We start from the raw sequence: 22,540 nt of genomic DNA on the forward strand, positions 1-22,540 counted from the left end.
TATAGTAATATGTTTTGTGCAATGACAATAAAGAAAGTCTAAGTCTAAGTCTAAGTCTAAGTCTAAGTCTAAGTCTAATTGGGAACCGATACAAAGAGTGCAAATTGCGAGATTAATCGTGATGAAAGAATTCAATGGCCAGCATTATATTGCGCAACTGCCTTCTGTTTCACCCTTTAATTATTCCCAAGGGTCATTTAAATCCAATAATATTTCACGATCCAAACTTTGGAATGAAATCCAAAAAGGAAAAAGAGCAGACTTTGACAGAGACTCATATAACTCACACTGCTTTTACGCTTGTCTTCCTTTTCCTTCTTCACCTGTGCATCCTTCAGCCCTCTCCTGACGCCAGCGTTCACATTTCTGCTGGTAGACAGTATAGTAGTAGTAATAGACCTACGACGGTAAGTAAGACGACGATATCAGCCGGACAAGCAGGATTGTTTTCTCCAGGAGGGGAAGATGTTCTTTATAATAAATGATGCCAGTGTGTTACACAACAGAGCTCCTGTAGGCAGTGAAGAATGAGAACGCGGTTTAGTTTATTTATTTATTTTATTTTTTAATTAACACAAGCTAGATAATAAGTGGGAGAGTGGAGAGAGGCATTTTTAGAAGACTAGCAACGATAAATAGTGGGTGAAGTGTTTGTGTAACTAAAGTGAGACGGATGACAGGACGGTATTTGTTACACAGCGGAGGAGAATGTAAAGCCAATATGCAAAGAACAGATTCTGTTTGAACAATGCAGGAAATGATAGGATGGAACTCTCATCTCAGCAATGCACCACTCAAACGTCACCTATCTGTCACAATTAGGCCAGAAAACATAACAGGAAGATTTCAATTGTGATTCAGACGAAAACATGTTGACTGAACACCATTTGATTCAGGTCAACAATCAACTTTCTATTTCAATTTGCAAAGTGACTCGAGGCAACAACGGCCCACAATCGTATAAAACCTGAAACAATGGATAATACACACAACAACACAGGAAGTCGTGGCAGACCATGCCAAGGACAACAAGAATCAAATCAGGTTACCAGTTCAATGTAGCCAATCTTAACACATGTGAACAATTATGGTGCACGGCTTATACAGCACAAACCATTGTTTTAACCTTTTACCTTCCAATCAGATAGCTTTGTGAAATATTAAAACATTTCAGGACATCAATTAAAATGGTATAGTTGTTGTAAAGGTACCACGACCAGGCTTAATGGCGCTATACAAGTGAAATCTGGATATTACATGACTCCTCATTCAAACTCAGTAATGTGGACCACGATGGTAAGACATCATCACCTAGAGGCTTGACATCACCAATGCACTCAACAACTTGACAACACCAATTTGGGAAACAGCAGGTTCCCACATGGTCATCATTATATAAGTGGCGAAAACAGCGAGGTAATAATAGTGATCATATAATGAAAATTGCTGCAATTACTGCAGTTTAATATCAGTCGTATATGTGAGTTATCTTAACTGTAATGTCAACAATCATTGAAGAAACATATATTATGTACATATGAATGCAGATATTTAGAGTTTTGACGTGTATCTATTTAATATTCTGAATTGTTGCCAAAAACATAACAGAAACAAAGCCAGGAAATAAAAAAAACTCCAAACATGTGCTTACATGCCTTGCTGATGCCTCCGTTCTTCAGCTGGCTGTTATTACTCTCATGTTATTTACTTTAATAACTTGCGTAGTATAGTATATGCGGTACTTAAAAATGTTATGAGTGATGCTATGGGTATAAATATGCATGTGCATACCAGAACATGTACAAGTGAAACAGGTGATCAATCATCAAAGGCATTCAAAAGTGTTCTAACACCTCGGTCAGCATATTCACTCATGATTCTATTACAAGCAATTTTTAAAATCATCATAATTACTATATTATTAAATCAAAAGATAGTCCTCAAACAACATTATTAAGGATTATCTCACTACATGATTGTAACTCCTCAGCATCTGTGGTGGTAGTATGTCTCCACTTCTCATGAATTCCAATCTTCCAGCCATAAAACACCAGATATGAACAAGTTTTTTTTTATTTTAATTAAATTATTTAAATCAAAATGTGAAGAAGACTTGAAAAAAATGTGAAACTGGATTTCTTGAGCTATTTCTTTCCTTACTCAAAGCCAACAGTAGCTGTAAAGTTATCTCCAAATTGTACAAAGAGATTCAACAATCAAAACAAGAAAGCACAGAATATATTCAAAAGAGATGGGAAAAAGATGGAGGCATGATGCTGGCAAAGGAAAGTTGGGAGAGAATCTGTCGGTTACAGTGGTTGTCAAGAGGGTCAAATATGTGGCGAGAATTTCGTTGGAAGAATATTGTGAGATTTTTTTGTCTCACCCATTCAAAAAAGACATCTTGGGACTGGCAATTCATGTTGGAGGCAATGTGGGGCTAAAGATGCAAGTCATTGGCATATTTGACTGCCAAAGAATCAGATCTTTTTGGTCAGAGATCCACAATCATATAAACAATATTTTTTGCGTAAATATTGCTCTCAAATGTGAAAACCTGTACTTGGGTGATGTGTGTGATATAAGTTTGGAATGCCACAGAAAACAGAAAATTACTCTGTATATTGATGGCAGCCACTAAAAAATATATAATGAGGAAATGGTTGAAAATAGAACCCCCCACCACAGAAGAATGGCTAGATGTTGTATATAATATCTACATCACGGAGAAGTCGACGTATGCTCTCAGAACAGAAAAAGATATGGTCAAAATGGACTGAATATGTCAAACCTGTAAGAAGCGTTTTCACCTGAGGAAAGATGTAAAACAAACCTGTTATACATTTTATTTTTCTTTGAAAATATATGCTCCCTTACTCTGTAGTTATGGTGTTTTATTGTTATATAAGAAAAAATCAAAAACAAAATGGCAATGTTGATAGAGATACCCAAACTTCTGATCTATGGATGCACACCCATTGAGTGCAAGCTATATGGAAAATCCAAGAGACTGGGAATCATAATAGAAACATATATTGCAATGTATGTATGTGATATTCTATGCCTTTCTTTAATAAAAAGATTAAAAAAACACCTGATATGTGGTGTGAGGTGGCATGTTGAGTGTTAAATGAAACTACCACTATTACTACTTTTTTTCCTGATCTCAATCATTGATCTCACTTTCATTTGTGCAGACCGAAAGAAATGAGGCAAGAGAGATCATTCGAATTAGTTACCATCACATCAATAAGAAAAATAAAGATGAAAGCTGTAAAACCGGTAAAAAAAAAATGCAAGAACTTTGCAAGTGCAATCAATCAACTACAGACTTAAAAAGCAGCATTTCATTACAAGTTCTAGCAGTGGTCTACTCAGTTCAAGTTGGATTTTTGTTGTTTGGGTTTCCTTTACAACAAATTCAATCTGGTGCTCTGGGGCCAGAGCTTGCTTGAGAGCGAGGTGGAACACTGGCCCGTCTCAGCCGAATTTCCACCGCTTTAAAGCCCTGCTTGGCTGTGACGTGCAAATTCTTGGGCCAAATTTTTCCACTTCGGAGGTCTGCTTCAAAAGTTGCCAGTTCAAGTTAGCTCTGATGCCAGCACTATATGAACCAGCGCAGCATTCCACAGGACAAAATGTGTCTTTCCCATAAACAGATACCTAAACATGAATTGACTAAGATGACCCTTGTAATGTTTTATTAGCGAGTTGACAAGAGGAGATTCAGAATCATAAGGAGATCGCATGTCAAAATTTGGATTCAACTATTATCCTGACACAATTCATATTCAAAGGGAAGGAATACATCGGGAATACAAATGACAAAGCATAAACAGCAACAGGAAATCAGCATATGTATGAGATGTGACTGAATGAGTCTTACCACATGGCGTGCATGTACGTTGGTGGGAGACGTGGGCTGCTCACCGGCGTACAGTTGTATGACCTCATTATCCTCTCAGCTAAGAGGAAGTTGCGAAACAAGCTGGCCACGAGGAGATCCTGGCGGAACAACTTCTGGAACAGATCTGCAGACATAAAGACCAACATAGGAAGATCCATCATGTCAGAGACAGATAAGGGCCAACGCAAGGATGGATACCACAAAAAAGGGGACACTCGGATATAAATGGGACAGTGAATGTCCTGAAAAAAGTTCAAGCAAAACTTTAATTGGAACAAGTCGCTGAAATCACAGTGCCAAAATATAGTGATGACCTCCCTATTGATGTAACAGATTCATGTTAATGAGGGGACGGTCAGCTTGACAATCACCTGATGATGTTGCTTTGGATGAGTTAATGAGGGACAGTGTTGAACAGCTCATATTCAAAGCATTACGAGAAATTCAAATGCTCTTGTGTTTGCCAGTAAGTTGAGTGTTGTGTGTACCATTTGGATTAGGCGTGTCGTGCCTTCATTACAGAGACTCTCACCGCAATGTGGGCTGCTTTATTAACAGCCCGGCCTCCAGGGTTTAAGGGCTTTGGCAGCCATCAGTGTTGTCACATTGTTATTCTAGCAGGGAGCCACTCTCACGAGGGTGTCGCAGAGAACACACAGCCAGAGGAGCCATTCTGAAGTGTGTTCGCTTTAACTGCTGGGCTGCCAAATAACCACTAAAATAATATCCCCAATTAAACTGCTCCAAACTCTAAACACAATTAATCTCCATTTAAGCGGCCAACCTGGACCTGCTGCACTACTGACTTTTACAGAAGCTAACTTCTTCCATCCAACAGGGATGGGAATTCCAGGACTGCTGATGCTTCACTGCGCCACTTTCACTTGGCGCCCTCATTTGGCCTCATGGTGCGGCTCACAGTTGTCATTTCATTTGTCATCGTTACAATTTTCAAGAAGCAGAATTTCATTAGTTCATTGGATGATATAAAGAAACCAGAATGTCTATGCCTTCTATTTTCATGTGCACTTGAGATGCAGCCTACAAAAACTGGCCAATGATCATGGTGTATTGCAAAAGTTAGTCATCAATAATTAATTTAGGTTTCTTCATTTATTGTATTCTACTCATTCCCTTAATGCATTCAAACAGGGGAAGATGAATGCAGAGGAGACTACTAACATAAGACTAAGGTGGCTTTGATGGGTTATGCTGAAGGACAAATGAAGAAGATTAACTGAACTGAATGAAACAACAATTCTACAAAGAAATATTAATTCCTCAAATAACTTATTTTCCTCTGTGCTTGACAGTAGCACACATGGGTAGGTTCAGTCCCATGAAATTACACCTGCAAGAGGCCAAAAAGTGGAAACCTTTATTCGGCTCTCTGTTGGGACAACACCTGACAGTGAGCTGAGGAGCCCAAAAAGTCAGTCGAAGTCTTCAGGCACCTTGAGACACATTTCATGATGCAATTAAGGTCTAATGGCAGGGTTTCATGTTGTGAAAGAAGATCCACAGTAAGATGACACTTTGCCAACCAAACGCCAAATGTGTGCAGATGAACAGAGAAAACAAGACTTCTGGGACCTGTGAGGGCCTCACCTCTGGGCAGCACATTCCAAGCGATGGTGTCAGTGATGGCTGTGAAAATCCAGTTGAGCTCTCCAAGGGGAGTTCGACGGTCATTGAGTCTGCCTGGGATTCTGCAACACACAAAACAGGTGCTACATAAATACAGCTGACATCAGTTACAAATATTTAGCACACAGTTTCTGAAAACACTTGGAATTAAAATCAGTGCAGACAACTGGACCACATTCATGGATCATTTAATGGTCCACATACGGAGTTGGTCCGACGGTCCAAAAGGCCAACAATGTCCATTCCAGTACTTTAACTGCTGCTTTTTTGTTTCCTTATTTTTATTACTTATGGCTGTGGCATTAGAGTCATTTGCTATAGGATTTTTTTTCTCATTTCCTCATCAACATTCTTATTTCATCCTTTTTTGATGAACAAAAATGAAAACGTTTCCACAAATGCATTAAAAAGACAGCCGATATAAGAAGGACGTTGGTGAATGAATTATTAGGGAAAGATAGGATTCCTTTATTCATCCAGCAGGGAGAAATTCCAAATTCACAGCACGCAATAAAATCTTGTATATTTAACCACAGAAAAATAACGACTTGTGTTTATGTTTTTAATCAGGATAAGTTAAGCGTAGATTATTAATTTGACTCTGGTAAACAAGGAGAGATAAAAACAGCCATGACAGTCAATGAAACTAATGAAAGGGTCATACAGAAGATTTCAGAACATGGTAATGGTTTTATTTGTGCCACAACATCAATAAATAACTACTTTTTCAAGCATCCTGTCATAACAATTATTATGTTGCAATAAGAGGATAACATGGCAGGAAATTGTGCACGTGCAAGGCACCGTCATTGCATCGTCACCTCTGTGTCAGCGGGTATGTGGGGTGCCTAAATGTTTGCTTCGCAACAATGAATGGGTTCATTTCTGTCAAAATGAATTGAATGTATTTCTGAACTAAACATAATCCCAGGAGCTAAAAAAATGTTCAATTTGCAAACCAATGAGGAAAATTCTCTCAAAACATTCAAATACCTGGTCGATAAACCACAGCATGTCAAACCATTGTAATGATCTACTTGCTCCTTTACAGTAAAATGTGAACTGTGTCTACACATGGTGTTTTATGATGACACTTTTCCAGATTCACGCCACTTTTCACGGCTGAGTTCCTGTCTGGAACTGTCCTCAGTGCTGCATGGAGCTCCGTGAAAAATAGAAGTAAAGCTGATTTTAAGTGGAGTGGAGGTCCGTCGCCGCGCAGCTCATCAGGAAGTATAGTTAATCCATGAGAGTGGCACGAGGTCCTACAACAACCCTCATTTGCGTGAGAGCTGACAGCCCAGTAAAAATCTGTGAATAGACGGAAGGTGAATATTGCAAGAGAACACTGTAGTAGGTATCAGGTGCTGTCATGAAAGTAGCAATGACTGGTCGGCGAGTAGCACAGTATTTTGAAGTGGTCACTGAAAAACAAGCACATTGCACATGCGCCAGGAGCAGTGCAAGGGATGTTAGCAGTTGGTGTATGCACAGAGCCTGTGTTGGACTGTGGTTATTACTGTACCAACATGTGAATCTGAATTTTCTGACTGACAATTCATTATTTTAAATTATCCCATGAGCAGGTCAAGACCACAAGACTTTTCCACATCTGACAAAAAAAATGAATGTAGATTTTTCAGAGATTGGAAAATCATCATAAGTCTTACTACCTATGCCATGAAAATGCCATAAAAAAGCCATGAGCAAGACGTGATGCTTACAGGGCGTCACTCAGTTATACTGAAGGTGCACATCGACTATTCAGAGGTGATACTGAAGGTTGCTAATGTAGTCTTACACAAATACATGAGAGCACAACATCCACTTTCCTGCAAAAGGTTACCTGTTTTTAATAAATAATAAATAAAATATTGCTGTTGGTCTGCAGTCTTAGTGTTACAGGGGTGCTAAAGTGATACATTAGCAAATTATATATTGTACATTTGAACTTTTTTTTAATCAAAACCATGAATGAGGCTGGCTGCTATGGTGGTGGTTATCAGATCATGGAAAACGGGTATGAGATGGAAATGAGAGGAGGGATTTTGTTCTCCAGAGGGAGTCAAAAACATTGGAACAATCACCTCTGAAGCAAAACTGATCAAATTACCTACACTGAACAGCAGTCTGCTCTTTCAACTATTTCAGTGAGACAACATGCTGAGACCACACACGAGGGTAGAGTGAGGACAGAGAAATTGCTTTGAATGAATGGAATACTTCAAGATGAATGATACGCTACACAAGAAGGTATTTCTGCCCGATCTAGACATCGCAAAGATAAGTCACACACACAGTGCTTGCAGGTGCATGAGTTTGCTCAATTTCCTGAACAATAGCAATATCTGTCCAGCCTTAATGTGTCGCTAAAAAACAGGAAGCGAACTGTGTTGCTGTCAGAGATGTCTTTAACTCGACACCCATTAAGAAAAGAAAGACCACATTAATGCTAAGACGGGGAAATTTGGTGGGTGTAGACATTGTAGGGTTGATGGTTTGAATGCCGGATCCTGCTCCAACTAAGTTGTTCCAACGCTCTTGGCGACACCTAGTTCACCTACCCTCATGTGAATGTCATCCTCTGGGTGAAGGAGCAGCAAGCCGATGTACGGACCAAGATGCAAGGTTTAGATGTACATTGGTCCTTATCCATTAGTGGCCTGGTAGGCAAGCACCAAAGTCTAGAAATGGATTGTGGCTTCAATGAGGAGCCAGTGAAGAGATGGCAGGAATGGTAATGTGTGAGTGAGTTTCATTTTCATTCAAGATTGGAGATGAAGTCTATGTTATCGTTGGATGGAACAGCAACTCAGCTTGGTCAAGGTTGCGGTTGAATAACACACAAAAAAGTACCGTGTGATTTTTTTTTCTACTTTTTCTTAACAGTATAGCAACAGTATAGCAACCATATATTGCTAGAATTAAACTTACCGCATGGTTTCTGCTAAAACTCATACAAAGTATCCTAAGTTCTGAAAGCAAGAACCAGAACTCAGATATTAGTAAGTTGTAGGACTCAACAAGAAATGCGGTGACCTTAAGGTCAGATTAAACAATCACTGACATAATGTGAAAGGACTTAAATGTCTCAAAGCAACATGTGAAATCTTTGGCTAGCAATTCTAATATATCTCATAAATTCCCCATAAATATAGATGGTAGATATGAACCTTTCCTTAACTCAAACTACCACCTTTCCTCCAAGAGGCGAATAATTATGAGCCCCTCACAATTACGAAGTGGCACTAAAACCACAAGGCCAGCCAGCACCAAGGGACGTTGAGCTTCAGCCAAAGGTATTTGACAAGTCAGCAGCAAGAAGATGAGCACTCAGCACTTCACATCATTTCTCAATATCCATGCTAATATATTTGAGGATGGCGTAGAAGGGCAAAGAGATGAATGTATGGCTCGACACATTGCAAAAATATGCCACTTTTCAGGTTTTGAGTGCTGAAGTAACAGTTTTTACACATTTTATTTCTGGTGGGAAATGGGCCTCACAGACACAAGAAATTGCATCATGGTTGTGGGGCATATTGCTTCAAATGTTAAAGCAAAAATTAATTGCTATATGTCATGCGGTGTGGAAGACTACAATTTTATTCCACCATGTTACTAAAATCGGGGTTTCCCTGCTATTTTTCAGACTTGGGTATTAATTGGAATCACCAGAACTGAGACTGCAGAAACTCTATCTGGAGTATCTCAAGGCTCTGGATGTTGTAAGAATGTCACAGCCAAAAAGACTGATTGGCAAGTCTGTTCCTACAACACCGAAAAAGGACTAGCACCCCTATCTTAAAAACAATACTAAGGCAGATTACAGACCACATACCAACACCAATGTTTGCCAAAGCTAGGCAACTGACCCAACTGAGCCAGAAATGGACTGCTACTGCATAATCTCCAAAGACTGTTTAAACTAAATCCTGATGATGAGGACCAGAGAAGAAGCGGGGACTTCAACCAACCATATGCTAGAACCACACTGAGACAAATGTTCACTGCAATAGTGGAAGGAAAAATGTGGATCTTGGTGACAAAGCAAATGAAAAACCAAAACAGCAAATGAGGGTTTGCAAGAAAATGTATCTGACACAGACTTGGAGGACATTCTGGAGGAGAGACTTTAAAGCTCAGGACCACCCAACGTCAAGGAGAATATATAAAATGATGCAAAGAAATGTAAGTCATATGAATGGCTCCCTGGTTAGCTACTCCTGGCAGGGGGCAGGGGGGGTACCAGTACAGACCCAGGGCACAACAGATGCCCTGTGTGCGGTAAAGTTAGATGGAAAACATTTCTGTCCATTTATTATTTTGTATTTATTATTGTCATCCAGTTAATTAGTAAGCAAAAGCGACATATGTGGGAGAAGCATGCAAGTTTGTGGCAGGAGAAAGACACGTGAGTGGATCGTGAGAGAAAGTATCATCCACACAAAATCGTGACTATCTTATCCAGGAGGCGAGTATCAGTGGACGTGGTGAGAATATGTGTTGGATCTATGTGGGAAGCAGAGACAGAAGGATGCACAGATGGAGGAAACAAATAGGAAGGGTCATGGATTTTTATTTTATTAATCATAAAATAAAACCCACGAGTTATTATTATCAATATTATTTACTTACAGTCATTCCCAGTCATGTACAGCAATGATGTTCTATTGAAATATGTATAGACCAGAAATGAAACTGCTGGTCTAAAATGGTTTACCTGTGTAGTTCGGAATGTCAATAAAACTGGTGAACATGCACAATAATAAAGTCACTTGATTTCTCTACTGAAAACAGGCCAGCACAACTATGTCTTGCTGTTGCTAGGATACAACTTACATCATGGCTTTCTGTAGCAACTACACCTACAAACATGCAACATTTAGTGGAATATTAGAGAAACAATCACAAATGTTAAAATAATGTGAAACAAAACACATTGTGTTTGTGGATTCTTTTTTCCAGATTTTATGCAGCGGATGTGCTGCAAATCACCTTGAGCTTTGTGTATTTCTAGGTGGAGCTTTTCAATTTCCTCTGGAGTTTGTGTGTCTCCGTTTTCTATGTTTTCCACATTTGTATGTGAACGGAATACCTTCAAAATAGAAGGATTTTAATGGCCGGTTAGAAATGCGCTAAGGTTGATGTGATTTGAGTTTGGTGGTGTTCTTTCAGTTTGTTTGGATTTATGAACGTTCAAAAGATTTAAAGATTTCAATGGGCCAACAGGTGCATCTGGTCAGGAGTAGATGAAATGAAATCACTGGGAGAACAACACTTTGGATGGAAACGGAAGATGATAGACAGATGTCAGACAAACATCTGCCTTTTCACGCAGGTCACAACAGAGCCTAATTGCATTCTGACAGCCAGACAGTTTATATACTCATTTTATGTAATAGTATTATTCCCCAATTTGGAGTTAAAGAAAATAAAAATTGTTCAATATCTGACTCTGTGTGCTTTGGGAACAAACCTGCCTGCGGGGGAGGTCTGTACTCTGACTGCTTTTCTAAACATCGTTTTCTTTCTTTGGCTCCTCTATATTAGGCTTTAAGATGTTCTCTCTCTCTCTCTCTCTCTCTCTCTCTCTCTCTCTCTCTCTCGCTCTCGCTCGCTCTCTCTCTCACACTCTCTCTCACTCACTCACTCACTCACTCACTCGTTGTAACTTGACAGATTTGACACAAAGGATTGATAGAAAGCAGTAGATATATAGGATCCACCGTGTAGCCAGATCGACAACTGGCCATTCAAGGCTTGATATTTGGCAAGATTTTATGCCTAATGCAGTGAAGCTCCAAAGAAAGGCCAAAACAAAAGAAATTTATCTAGCGTTGATATATTTTCTACATATTTTATATATATCGATATTTTGTTATTATAACAGACAGTATTTGAAGAAAAAATGGGGGTTTGGAGGGATGGACGGGGTGGAATTTATGCACATTCTAAATGGTCACAGACATATGACACAGTAGATGAGCTCGTGATACAATGTGAAGACAATCATTGAATGAGCTTTTTCATAAATAAATACATATTTTCCTACTGGACTATAATCGGCTGACTCACAGAAATAGAGAATCAATGGGCACACAGATCCAACAAATGATGAAAATTGATTGCAGAGTCCTCTGCACCATGTAAACAGTGTTTAATGTAGCCAACCACACCTCAAGTTCCTAGAAGCCGGTTCTCATGTAGCAGTCCGCTGTGATGACAGCTTGGAGACGCAATAATTGATGGTTTAAAACTGGACACAACTGTGAAAAACAACTCAAATTGAGTGAGCTCCCTGTATCAAAGAAAGACGGCAAGACAGGGGGCCAAAAAATAAGTGGGGCTCCTCTGTCACTTCTCTACATAACAGCTGGCTTTTTCAAGTGGTGGTTTGTCAACTGAAGGAGTTTTCATCGAGTACTCAGCCTCTAAGGTAGGGTAAGTACATGGCTGACATGAGGAGAAAAAAAATATACTGGAGATGAAGGGAGAATTGAGTGATGAGTGAAACTATGAGTATTTGAAAGAGATAAGAGCGGACAGGGATGTTTAGGCAAATCAACTTGCATCAGCGGACAGAGAGCAGAAATGTGTGACATACTGTAGTTTAATGAGGTGAAGCCATCTTAGGCTTCTTCCCTCTCCCTCATCTTCAGAATCAACCTGATGCATGAGCATGACAGTTTTTAGCCACAATTATCCTTGAAAATCGACAGCATCATCATCATCTAGATATCTGAGTTGTCAGTCAAGTGACCATGACAATGGACATAAAACAGATTTGACCATGGGCTGATTTCTCATTTCTGCATTTGATGAACGTCCTCTGAACACAAACGTAATCTAATTCAGGTTACTGGTGCCAAATCAGGCCTGACAGTCTTCTGGAACAACTATAACTGTTTGGATGGCATCCACACCCATCCCCAGCATCTATTGGGGAGTGTGTGTGCTCACAGCAATAAACGTTCCACGCATTGCTCGTGCACCCGAGGGTTTTATTGGTGAAGCTTTAAATCTGCCGAACTACTTCTTCCCTCTATCTTTGAGGAGCAAAGGCATGAAATCATAGCTGCAGGATGATGAACAACAAAGAGAGGAGTGACTGTCAGTAGAAGACAACCACGTGAGGCGCGAAGGATAACTGACTGCTGCCTCCTGAGAAGAGATGCACTTACTTCTCAATGAGGTCTAACGTCACCCCTGGCACCAACTTGGCACTTTTCTGCATACAGAACCTGTAAAGGGAGCAGAAAGAGATGATGAGAAATGGAGAGGGCAGGCTAGAATCATTTAACTGACTGATCAAGCAATTGCCATTTTGTTCATTCCAAAAGAACTGATTTAAAATCTTCTGTACTCCAGGGCAAATCTAGGCACTTAATTCATGCAAATGTATAAGTGGAGAATTTGTTTAAACATAAGATTTCAGCGACAGTCTTAAACATGAACTTGTTGATATGAAACTAAAAATGAAAACTCATGGGTTGTAAACAGAGAACCATGAAACATTTCCTTTCATCAAAAGACTCAAGAAGTAGACTGAACTAATGATGATGTTTGATAAAGAGACCCTTAACTCGTCAACCATATAATTCCAGTAGCAACCTTGAATTACTCATTTTTCCTTCAGTTCAATGCAGACAGGAGAGCATTGAAACTGTCAAAAAGGACTGGTGTTGTTTGAGACATTTCCAGAAACGTATACTGAGTGTACAAACTTCCTTGTGTTCCTTTCACCGCACTTCTTCGTGTAATCATTAGAAATGAAAACTCGAAGGTGAACACAAACAAGATTTGCGATCGGTGGTACAAAGTTTCTCGGCCAGTGAGCAAAAGGAACACATGAAAAAAGTGGACTCCAGGAGGCAGCGAGGAAACAGTCAGAACTGAGAGTTGTCTGCCACCACTGTTATTGTTTACTGAGCTCAGGAATCTCGTGACAGGTTGAACCAGCTGCACTTCACAGCGGGTCAACTCGCAGAGGCCTGACAGACATAAGCAGAGGCGCCAAGCTCCCAGCAAGAGTGCACACACCTGGACAGCAGGTGTGTGGGAAACTAAATCATTTATTTATCAAACTATCATGCACCAAAAAGACTCCCTGTCGAGCTTGAGTCCCGGAAGAATGCTGCAAACATCCGTAGGTGCAATAGCTGCAGCAACAGTCACGCATTTAAAACATTCAATTCAGGGAAAAGCATAACTCAACAAGAAATTTGTTATCTGAATACATATAAACAGCTATGTGAATCGCAGAGTCAACAACAAGGCTGTTCACAAATTCAACAGTCAAGATTGACCTGCCATGTTGCAAAGCTCATTCAGGAGAATAGATTTAGTGTCCTCCCCCAAGTAGATCTACACGATTTAAAAAGCAGAGTTACATTCAAAGTCAGTGCTTCATATTTAACAGCAACTGGTCCACATCCAGCACTCACAGTATTAAATATTATAACAAACCAACTGGAGCTGTTTCTACTCTTCAAGGTTTTCACTACATATTCTGCAGCTACACAAAGATAATAAATTTGCCAACAGGCATGTTCAATCTGAGCAGCACCTCTCTGAGGAGTACTTATCGACAGTATCGTCAGCAGTAGATGTTCATCATACATGATTCACGCACAAGCCAGAAGCAAGTGGTCCCAGTGGCTGCATGTGCGTATCTAGACAGTCATATCAATGGGAATACAATCATTTGTACTTGTGTCACATGACGTCAGTTTGTGTAGGGTAGAGACACACACACACACAGGCTGAAGGGAAAACTGTGTCCATCTCCATAGAATGTTGTCAGGCAACCCAAATGTTGTAGTGACATGTTGTCCCATGACAACTTGATCATTTCATCTGAGACTTCAATCCATTCCATTCACATTGAGAACAACTAGTCACGGAAAACACTGGTTCATTCCGGTAAAATGAATGACAACATAATTAATGTTACATTATGAATGTTATTCTAACACATGTTATTCTAACGTTCAAATCCAAGTAGTTTGAGTTTTACAACATGCCTCTCTGATTGAACTCTGAGCCCACCATAGACCCCAGCAAAATTTTGTTGGCTTACCAATTCAATTCCAATTGATTTTGGTTTTACAAAAAATGGTGAGGTAGATTCCACCCATTATTAAATCAATGCAGACTGTATAAATCACAGGTATACTGACTACAGTCTGCCTCATGAGCATAATGAGGCCTTGTGCGCTCTCAAGTTGCTCCCAATTATGTCGACCCTTAGGGCAAGGAAGAGCGACTCTGGGCCTCGCAATTAAGAAGCAGCATCTGTCCAGCTGCTTTGAAACGGAAGCTCCCACTGATGATCTGACTGCTGTATGTCTACACTACTCATGGTGAGCTGACTGTAATTGTGCATTCTCTTGGAGCTAAAAAGAGACTTGTCACATTACTTTACTCTGGCTTTAACCTTTTGACAACAAGGGCATATTTCCTAATGGGTATGTTGATAAAAAAAAAAACTGTAAACGTTAATAAAGGTAATACAATACAATACAATACAATACAATACAATACAATATAACATAATATAATATAATATAATATAATATAATTGAATAGAATAGAATAGAATAGAATAGAATAGAATAGAATAGAATATTGAGCCAGGTTAGCGTTCAGTGCTATAACTGACTGTGAGGGATTGTGGCATGTCCCAGACTGTGTAGATAAATTGCTCTGATCTGTCCTAGACGGTAGTAGATATATTTTGGCAAGTATTGACTTTCTTTCCAGACTGTACGAGGAAAAACAAGATTACATTTCTGACTTCAGAAAGGTGAAAACGGCACCCAAAAACCCGGGTGTGTTTTAATTCACAGCGCTGGCGAAACCTATCCAAGAGGAAGTGACTCAGTAGAAGAAGGAAATTGTAACATTTTTGGAAAAGTTTTGTTGCTTTACCAGGTGCTCAAATCAAATCTCTATCAATCTCAAACTATCTTCTGTTGACATTTCTGTGCTATAGTTGAGGACTTTTGAATGGGTCTCACTAGTTCCCATGAAACCACTCAATGATTGGCATATATGACCTGAAGATAAACAGTTGAACATATGATTTCACAAATGATAACACTTAGATAGTCAGTCATGTGACGGCATAGTTTAACATACAGATGAGCATTTTCCCACTTATCTCCAGTTCCCTGATGTAATGGCTTGCTGACCCCAGTCCTTCTCCCCTCGCTGCCTGTCACAGCAGCAGGGAAATCCCTTGAAGATGGCTCTTCGGCAGTAATTATCTTTGGCTCAGCTGAGTGATGAAAGTCGGGCTTGCACTCACCCTGTGCTCCCCCAACCCATCACCACTCACATTTTCTCCCCATCATACATACCTCTGTGCATCTCATTAAAGATTTAAAGCTGTGTAAGCCAGTGCATCAGTGGATCCCACCATTCGCCCACTCAGAAGTCTACAACCCACACCCTACAGCAAAGAATCTGCACTTGAGGTGGACAAAAAGAGCTGATAGAGGGATTAAACACAATTTATAGGAGCATGTGCCTAAAACACAACCATAAATACAACTGAAGTCAACTGAAGCATAGTACGTCGATGGCAGTGTCACAAAGACACAAGCACAAATCTCCTTCCGACAACTTTTCAGACAAACCCTGTACAACAACAAATCCTAATTAAGAGACATTTCGTCTTGAATGGTCTAAACAAGCTTTACATTTTCTCCTATCGATCCAACATGCCTCAACTCAAGGAATGACTGTGGCCAAAAAACTGAACCTAAAGGAATGTAAGTGCCCTTCCTCCCCACTTTTCCCACAAGTGTTGACTAAAATGATTGACAAGTCTGGCCTTCTGTGGGGATCGTTCCTTTTGCATTTGTCCAATAAAAAGTGAAAAGTAGAATTATACTGTAATTATCATACTGCTGGGCAATTATGTATTCTGATATTTGTTATTAGGCTGGCAGTCGCATTGTAATTGTTATTTCATTTCTCTTTTGTATTTCTTTCATCTTGTCATTTTCTTGTGTTGTTTGACGAGACAAAATTGTCTCACAAAACAATTTTGAGAAAAATGACTCTTTCCTTGTAAATACGTATGGGCTGTCATGAAAGTGGAGCCGACAAAGTTTGCTTAGTGCCTGCGCAGTATTAAAGTCAATAGTGTACATTGCTTCCCTGTTCCTGGACAGAGCTGAATGAATTGATACCAAATGTAGAACAATATGCAATTGTTGAGTCCAATGATTTGCTAATCTGCTAATTTACATGACGATCTGAAGATTACTGACTAGCATCATCATTAACAAAGTCATCAGGCTCATGGAATAATCCATTTGATGCTGTCCGAGGGCAGGTATGATTACCTCATACCGTAATGGAGCCGCCATACATTTGCAAAGGACTGTCAGGACAGGGGATCGCCTATTTTTCTACTCCTTGTATTTCCCAAATCACCAGTCTTTTTTTCCCAGTGAGGCATCCATTATGGAAACTTGAGCGAAAAACAACTAATAAACACAAACATTTGAAATGCAGTTATGATGGAAAGCCATGCTTTGAAAAATAGTACATAACTCAAAACTGAAATGTCAAGCAACTGCTGACAATTTCCATGAGAACTGAGATGATGAGATCCTACAGAATCCCTGATAGCAAAAGAAAAGCAAGATTTTTTTTTTAGTTGCTTAAATAACCAAAGCATCATGTTTAAAATCCACTGTTATTACTTGAGTCTGTGAATAAGTGAAAAGGCAACTTACACAATCAAAGTGGGACACAAAGGAAAGCTGATGGTTCTCTAGCACAAAGTGAGGAATTATGTAAGTGTTAATTTCCCCTGATTCATCACAGACAGGCAGACAAATTAAAACATTGTGATGAATCACTGAGGTTGACATTACACAATCATAAACACACAGATTCTGCCCAAACTTGAGAGACGGGCTACAGGGGAATAGCTTAGTCAATAATACGAAGCCATCTTGCAGAGGTTCCATCTCAGGAACGGGATGCTGCTCAAGGATATCAATATTAATGGCATAACACTGAGCCCTCATTATGAAGAAGGTTGCAGCGGGGGAGTGGATTTGGAGCAGGACAAGACAAACACAATTCTTTTACAATCATATCGTGGAAGAACATTGCTCTGGCAGAGTCACACTTCCCACAGGTGACTCTTTTGACACACTACCCGAGAACTTGTGTGGAGTACAAGCAAGGACGATCACATGAAAAGTAAAATGGTAAAATGGTAAAATAAAATAGAGCCAAAACCTTTTCAGAGTAGCTTTGTGACTCCTGTTGGTTGTTTTAATTTTTTTATGCCATAAATTGTGAAAGTTATGGCAAATCCATTTTGAAGAGATGGAAAAGGGGATAAAGATGACACATTAGTCGTCTTAACTATCAAAATGTACTTGTATTTTTGTAGTGGTGTGATAGCAGTTATTGTCTTGGGTTTTTTGTTTACAGGTGGCAAAGTGACACAAAACTCCAAAAGATATATGAGCACCATCCTACCTAATGTCACTCATCAGCTCACTCAACTTGGTGAAGATTGTTCATTAGAGAAGCTGTCAATAAAAATAAATAAATAAATAAAAAGATGGCAGTGTGTCATGTGAGGCCCACCATCACGGCTGATGAAGATGGTTTCCTGTCGGCCTTAACATACCTAATAGATTATGGCTCTCTGAAAGGAGTTCATGTCCATTTAGGTTGAGTGTTCATTTTGAGCAGCTCAAAGATTCTTGAAGCATATTTAATTAAGTATTGGGTGAAAATCAAAATTATGTTTGATAATGTTTGACTGATATGTATTTTGAAATTATTTTGCAAAGCGCTTCAAGGAAGATCAATGATCTGTTCAAATGAGTGTGAGACAACATCACAGAAACTAAAAGGCTAGGCTTCCACATGTAAAGGATCGTGGCAGTGAAATAAAATCCACCATGAATTCAGAACTGTTCATATTATTGTTTCTTTTTTTATTCCACATATATAAATCAAATAGTACGAAACATTCAGCTAAATCAAAAGTCTATATCACTGAACATTTACGGACCATAAAAAAATCTTGAAATTGTATCCAGAAATAATTTAATTTGAAAAGTGCATACTGGAGTCTCAACTTCCTGTCCGGTTGAACTGCTTTTCGCTCAAGAGTGGCGGCAGCAAGGAGGAATCTAAAGGTATCTAAAGGGGGGCACATACATGAGGATTTTCCCCACACATGAGGACAACAAATGTGGTGAGAACATCATGTCTGTGCTGTACCCTGATGATCTTTACAGAGCACACGACTTGATCAAGATTCTACTCTCAGCACAAGTCAGAAATCTTGCCTGATCACACATGACAAATAGAAGAGGAAACACTACAGCCAGAGGAAAACACAACTCGCAACATGGAAGTGGACTTGATGGTTCAGGTGTGTTTTTCCATGAAGCAATGAACAATGTAGATAGGTGCAGATTGGAGTGAGACTTCTGTCACACGATTAGAAGCACATTTATTGTCATTGGTTCAATACATGTCAAAAATCCTCCCTTTTCTCCCTAGTTTCTCTGTCGGCTCAATTTCTGCAACACTAGCTTGGACACACGATTCACTTTACATTGCAGATTCTCAGTGAAGGCGTCAAACTATGGTTGAACACATAAAGAATTATGTAGCGAACAAAAAAAAGCAAAAAGAAAGTGTGAAATGACTCAAAGCATGTTTTGTATTTTACATTCTTCAAATTAGCCTCAGTTTGCTTTGATCCCTACTTTGCTCTGTGTTGGCACTCTTACCGTGAGCTTTATGAGGTCATCACCACAAAGGCCAAGGGTTTGCAGCGCTGCCAAGAAAACCAACTGGCTTCTCAAATGATCCAAGAAAGAAAGAAAGAAAGACTGACTAAGACAATGGGGAGCCTATGTCACGCCATCTACTTACGCCTAATGGGAGTCAACGGAGAGATAAAACGTAATTTTTCAGATCTAGCTTCAAATATATCATTGATCTCATATTTGATGTCTGTGAATTTGAAAGATACGTTCTCATCATTCAGCTTTTCGACCAGCATCAAAACTTCCTTTACTATAAGTTTTGTGTGATATGTAGTAGTGAACTATAATGCTTGTCGCAGGCTCTCACTCGTATGTTGCTTTTTCTTCTTGACAAACAACAGTCGGCTAGCATTCAGGCTAGTGTTAACGTCGACACACCGCTAACATATGTATCATCACAATACAGCAGCGAAGCCAGCTTCGGCTGTGCCCATGTCTTCTCCGCTGGTTCACAAAAAACAGTAAGAATGTATCAGTGCTAATGCAAGACGTTGCAAAAATGCTGACGCTGGCATTTCCAAAACTTCTCCGAAACTCAATACTCAGTGAATAAAACACACCACGGCGGTCAATGAGGCTTACGTTGTCTTTAAGCGTTTACCATCATCAAGTGTTGTCCCAATTCTTTGAGAAGTCAATCATTTCTCACTCCGTCTTCGGAGGGCACTACATAGTGGGGGGGAATTCAGAACAAACTGCTATGTTAAGAGTGAGAAATGGAATAGGGCCAAAATCCATTTGAACCTTTGAGTCTCGGAACAGGTACTACTGAAAACAATCCCTATGGGGTGATTCTAACATCTCAATATTTTCCAATTTGCATACATGGCTATGTCGACACAGTGACAGCCGAGCATGACTTATAGCTCCACTGCATGTAGCGGCTGACACAGACTGAACACAGCAGCAAGGAGAATCTGGAGAATTTTGGTTCACAATCTCGATGGTTCATGATGACATTGGTGGACACTGAGACTCTGGGTCAGTGTCGGTTTAGTTAGATTGAATAATCATCTATTTAATAATATATTTAAACATCAACACAACTGATGCGGGAGACAGACTTCAGTAATGCAGAGAACAAAACTGACCAGATAGTAAGTTTGATAGAAGTTTCATCATAGAACATTTGGGCTTTCAACACAGAATGTAAAGTGTCAAACAAATGCAACAGAATGAAAATAAATGAACTGTGAATTTTATCATTATAGGCAGCAATGCAAAATGTGTTGTTGAAATTGTTCACCAATATTACTAATAAGAATAATTAATAAGACCGAAGAATGGTACGGAAACAATCATTGTACTCACCAACGAAGAGCTATCTTGATGGGTGTTGTGAGACAGGATGTGAAGAGGTCAGCTGGAAGGTCAGGGTTCATAGGTAGCAGCTCAGTGGCCTCACAGGCAGCCAGCTGAATACAGTTCTTCATGGAGGGTGGCAGTGGTAATTGAGCAAGTGGGTGGCTGGGATTGATGGCTGCAACCTAACAAAACACAGGGCCACAGGAAGTTCAGGCACTGAATTGCCACAAAAACCAATAATAATCTATCTCTGGTGTGTCTGCCCGCTTTGCTCTCAGCAGGCTATGGACAACAATTTGGCTTGTAAACGACCAATCCAGTGGAGTCTCAAGTGATTTCAGAAAAATTCTCAACTGAATTATATATCCAAGCATTCATCAAGGGACAAGTTATTTACAGAGCAAACAAGAGTGATACATCCCCTGTGTGGACAATTGCTAAAATGTGTTTGTGGATGTCCCTCCTAGTTCCAATCCATCCCGAGACATGAATTTTGATATCAGCCGATACCGATATTACTCCGATCCAATGTCAGAGCTCCGATTGCTTCATGATCATGATAGTAGATTTGGCAATAAAAAAGGCAAATTTTGGTAAGTATAAAACCAGAAAAGGAAGTCATGAAAACAAATTTGCAGTTCAGAAGGTTTCACAACGACAGATCATATTTAGTAAATCCAAGTCAGATATAAGGTAAATGAAGTACAAGCTACAGATTCAATTGTTATAGCAAAATGACATACAGTACACTCACTCTTGCAGCATAAATAAATCATTGGAGAAGAGTGACATCATAGCTGGAGGACTAATGAGAATGGGCTTGACTTCAGAACGTAGAATGAATTGTATTTATGTACTATGCTTTTGTACTATGGCTCTCTCGGGCCATGATGTAGCGTTAAGGCTGGAGGGCTTTAACGCCACATCACGTTAATATTTTAGGCTTTTTATTGTCCATGAACTTCTACAGCTTCAGCAATCATGATCATGACAATGGTTACAAGTAAGTCTGTGCCGAGGCACAGATTATTTATTTATTATTATATATTTAATTCTATATAAAACGTTATTTGGCATTATTATATTGTTGAAGACCGGAGCTTTGTAATAGTGCACATGTATCCCAGATATTCTCTATTGTCTGGACATCTGGTTGATGAAAAGAGGAAGAGTCTGTCTAGTCTAGTTGGGGGACAAATAAAACAGAACAAACTATATGCCTGAATCAGTTATGGCCTGCTGTGACTTTAAAAAAAAATTGAAATTGGCCAAAAATACGCTGATCGGTACACCCCTAATTACAAGTGACCCATATACAGTATATCTTAAATAGTGAAGTAATTCTATGCCAAACACTTGCATGCAAGGCAAGTTTCAGCTTCCAGTGCAGCTAAACGCTTTGCAAGCTAAATGACTGAATACTGTGGAAAGGATTTCCTGAAATCCACTCTACTGTTTGCAGTGACTGACCAAAGACACTGATGGGGAAGCAATTTCAGCTGACAACATGATGCTCAAAAGCTCTTGGATGTGAAATATCCGATGGTTGGATTGCGGATTCCTGATCAGTTTGTTTAAGCTTTTTTTGGACACCAATACCAACAATGGAACTGACCCATCCCAAGTAGTCTGGCCTATAACTTAGGGTTGAGAAAGAGTTTTGATCAAGGTGAAAGTGGGGTAATCTTTTCTGACGTCCAACTCTAGCATGCATTGAACTGCACTTCAATTCATTTATTTATTTAATTTTACTTTTTTGTGAAATGTATTTATTTATTTTTATTTCTGTGTGTCTGGAGAAGGAAATAAAATACATACTGTAAAAAGTGCATATATGCTGATAATTAATGAAGTT

General features: G+C 39.4%; 1 protein-coding gene across 2 annotated transcripts in view; it reads right to left on the minus strand.

Moving 5' to 3' along the window:
• Positions 1 to 22,540, minus strand: part of LOC128753630 (regulatory-associated protein of mTOR-like) — a 126,957-nt gene that overhangs the window by 60,518 nt on the left and 43,899 nt on the right. For both annotated transcript variants that reach the window (XM_053855481.1, XM_053855480.1), the window contains exons 7-10: positions 20,692 to 20,867; positions 12,739 to 12,798; positions 5,516 to 5,616; positions 3,887 to 4,031 (exon numbers count right to left, since the gene is read on the minus strand). In XM_053855481.1, coding sequence (XP_053711456.1) covers positions 3,887 to 4,031; positions 5,516 to 5,616; positions 12,739 to 12,798; positions 20,692 to 20,867 — 482 coding nt within the window. The remainder of the gene's footprint in view (positions 1 to 3,886; positions 4,032 to 5,515; positions 5,617 to 12,738; positions 12,799 to 20,691; positions 20,868 to 22,540) is intronic.

The sequence above is a fragment of the Synchiropus splendidus genome, chromosome 2 (assembly GCF_027744825.2).
Source record: "Synchiropus splendidus isolate RoL2022-P1 chromosome 2, RoL_Sspl_1.0, whole genome shotgun sequence".
In the NCBI taxonomy this organism is placed as follows: domain Eukaryota; kingdom Metazoa; phylum Chordata; class Actinopteri; order Syngnathiformes; family Callionymidae; genus Synchiropus; species Synchiropus splendidus.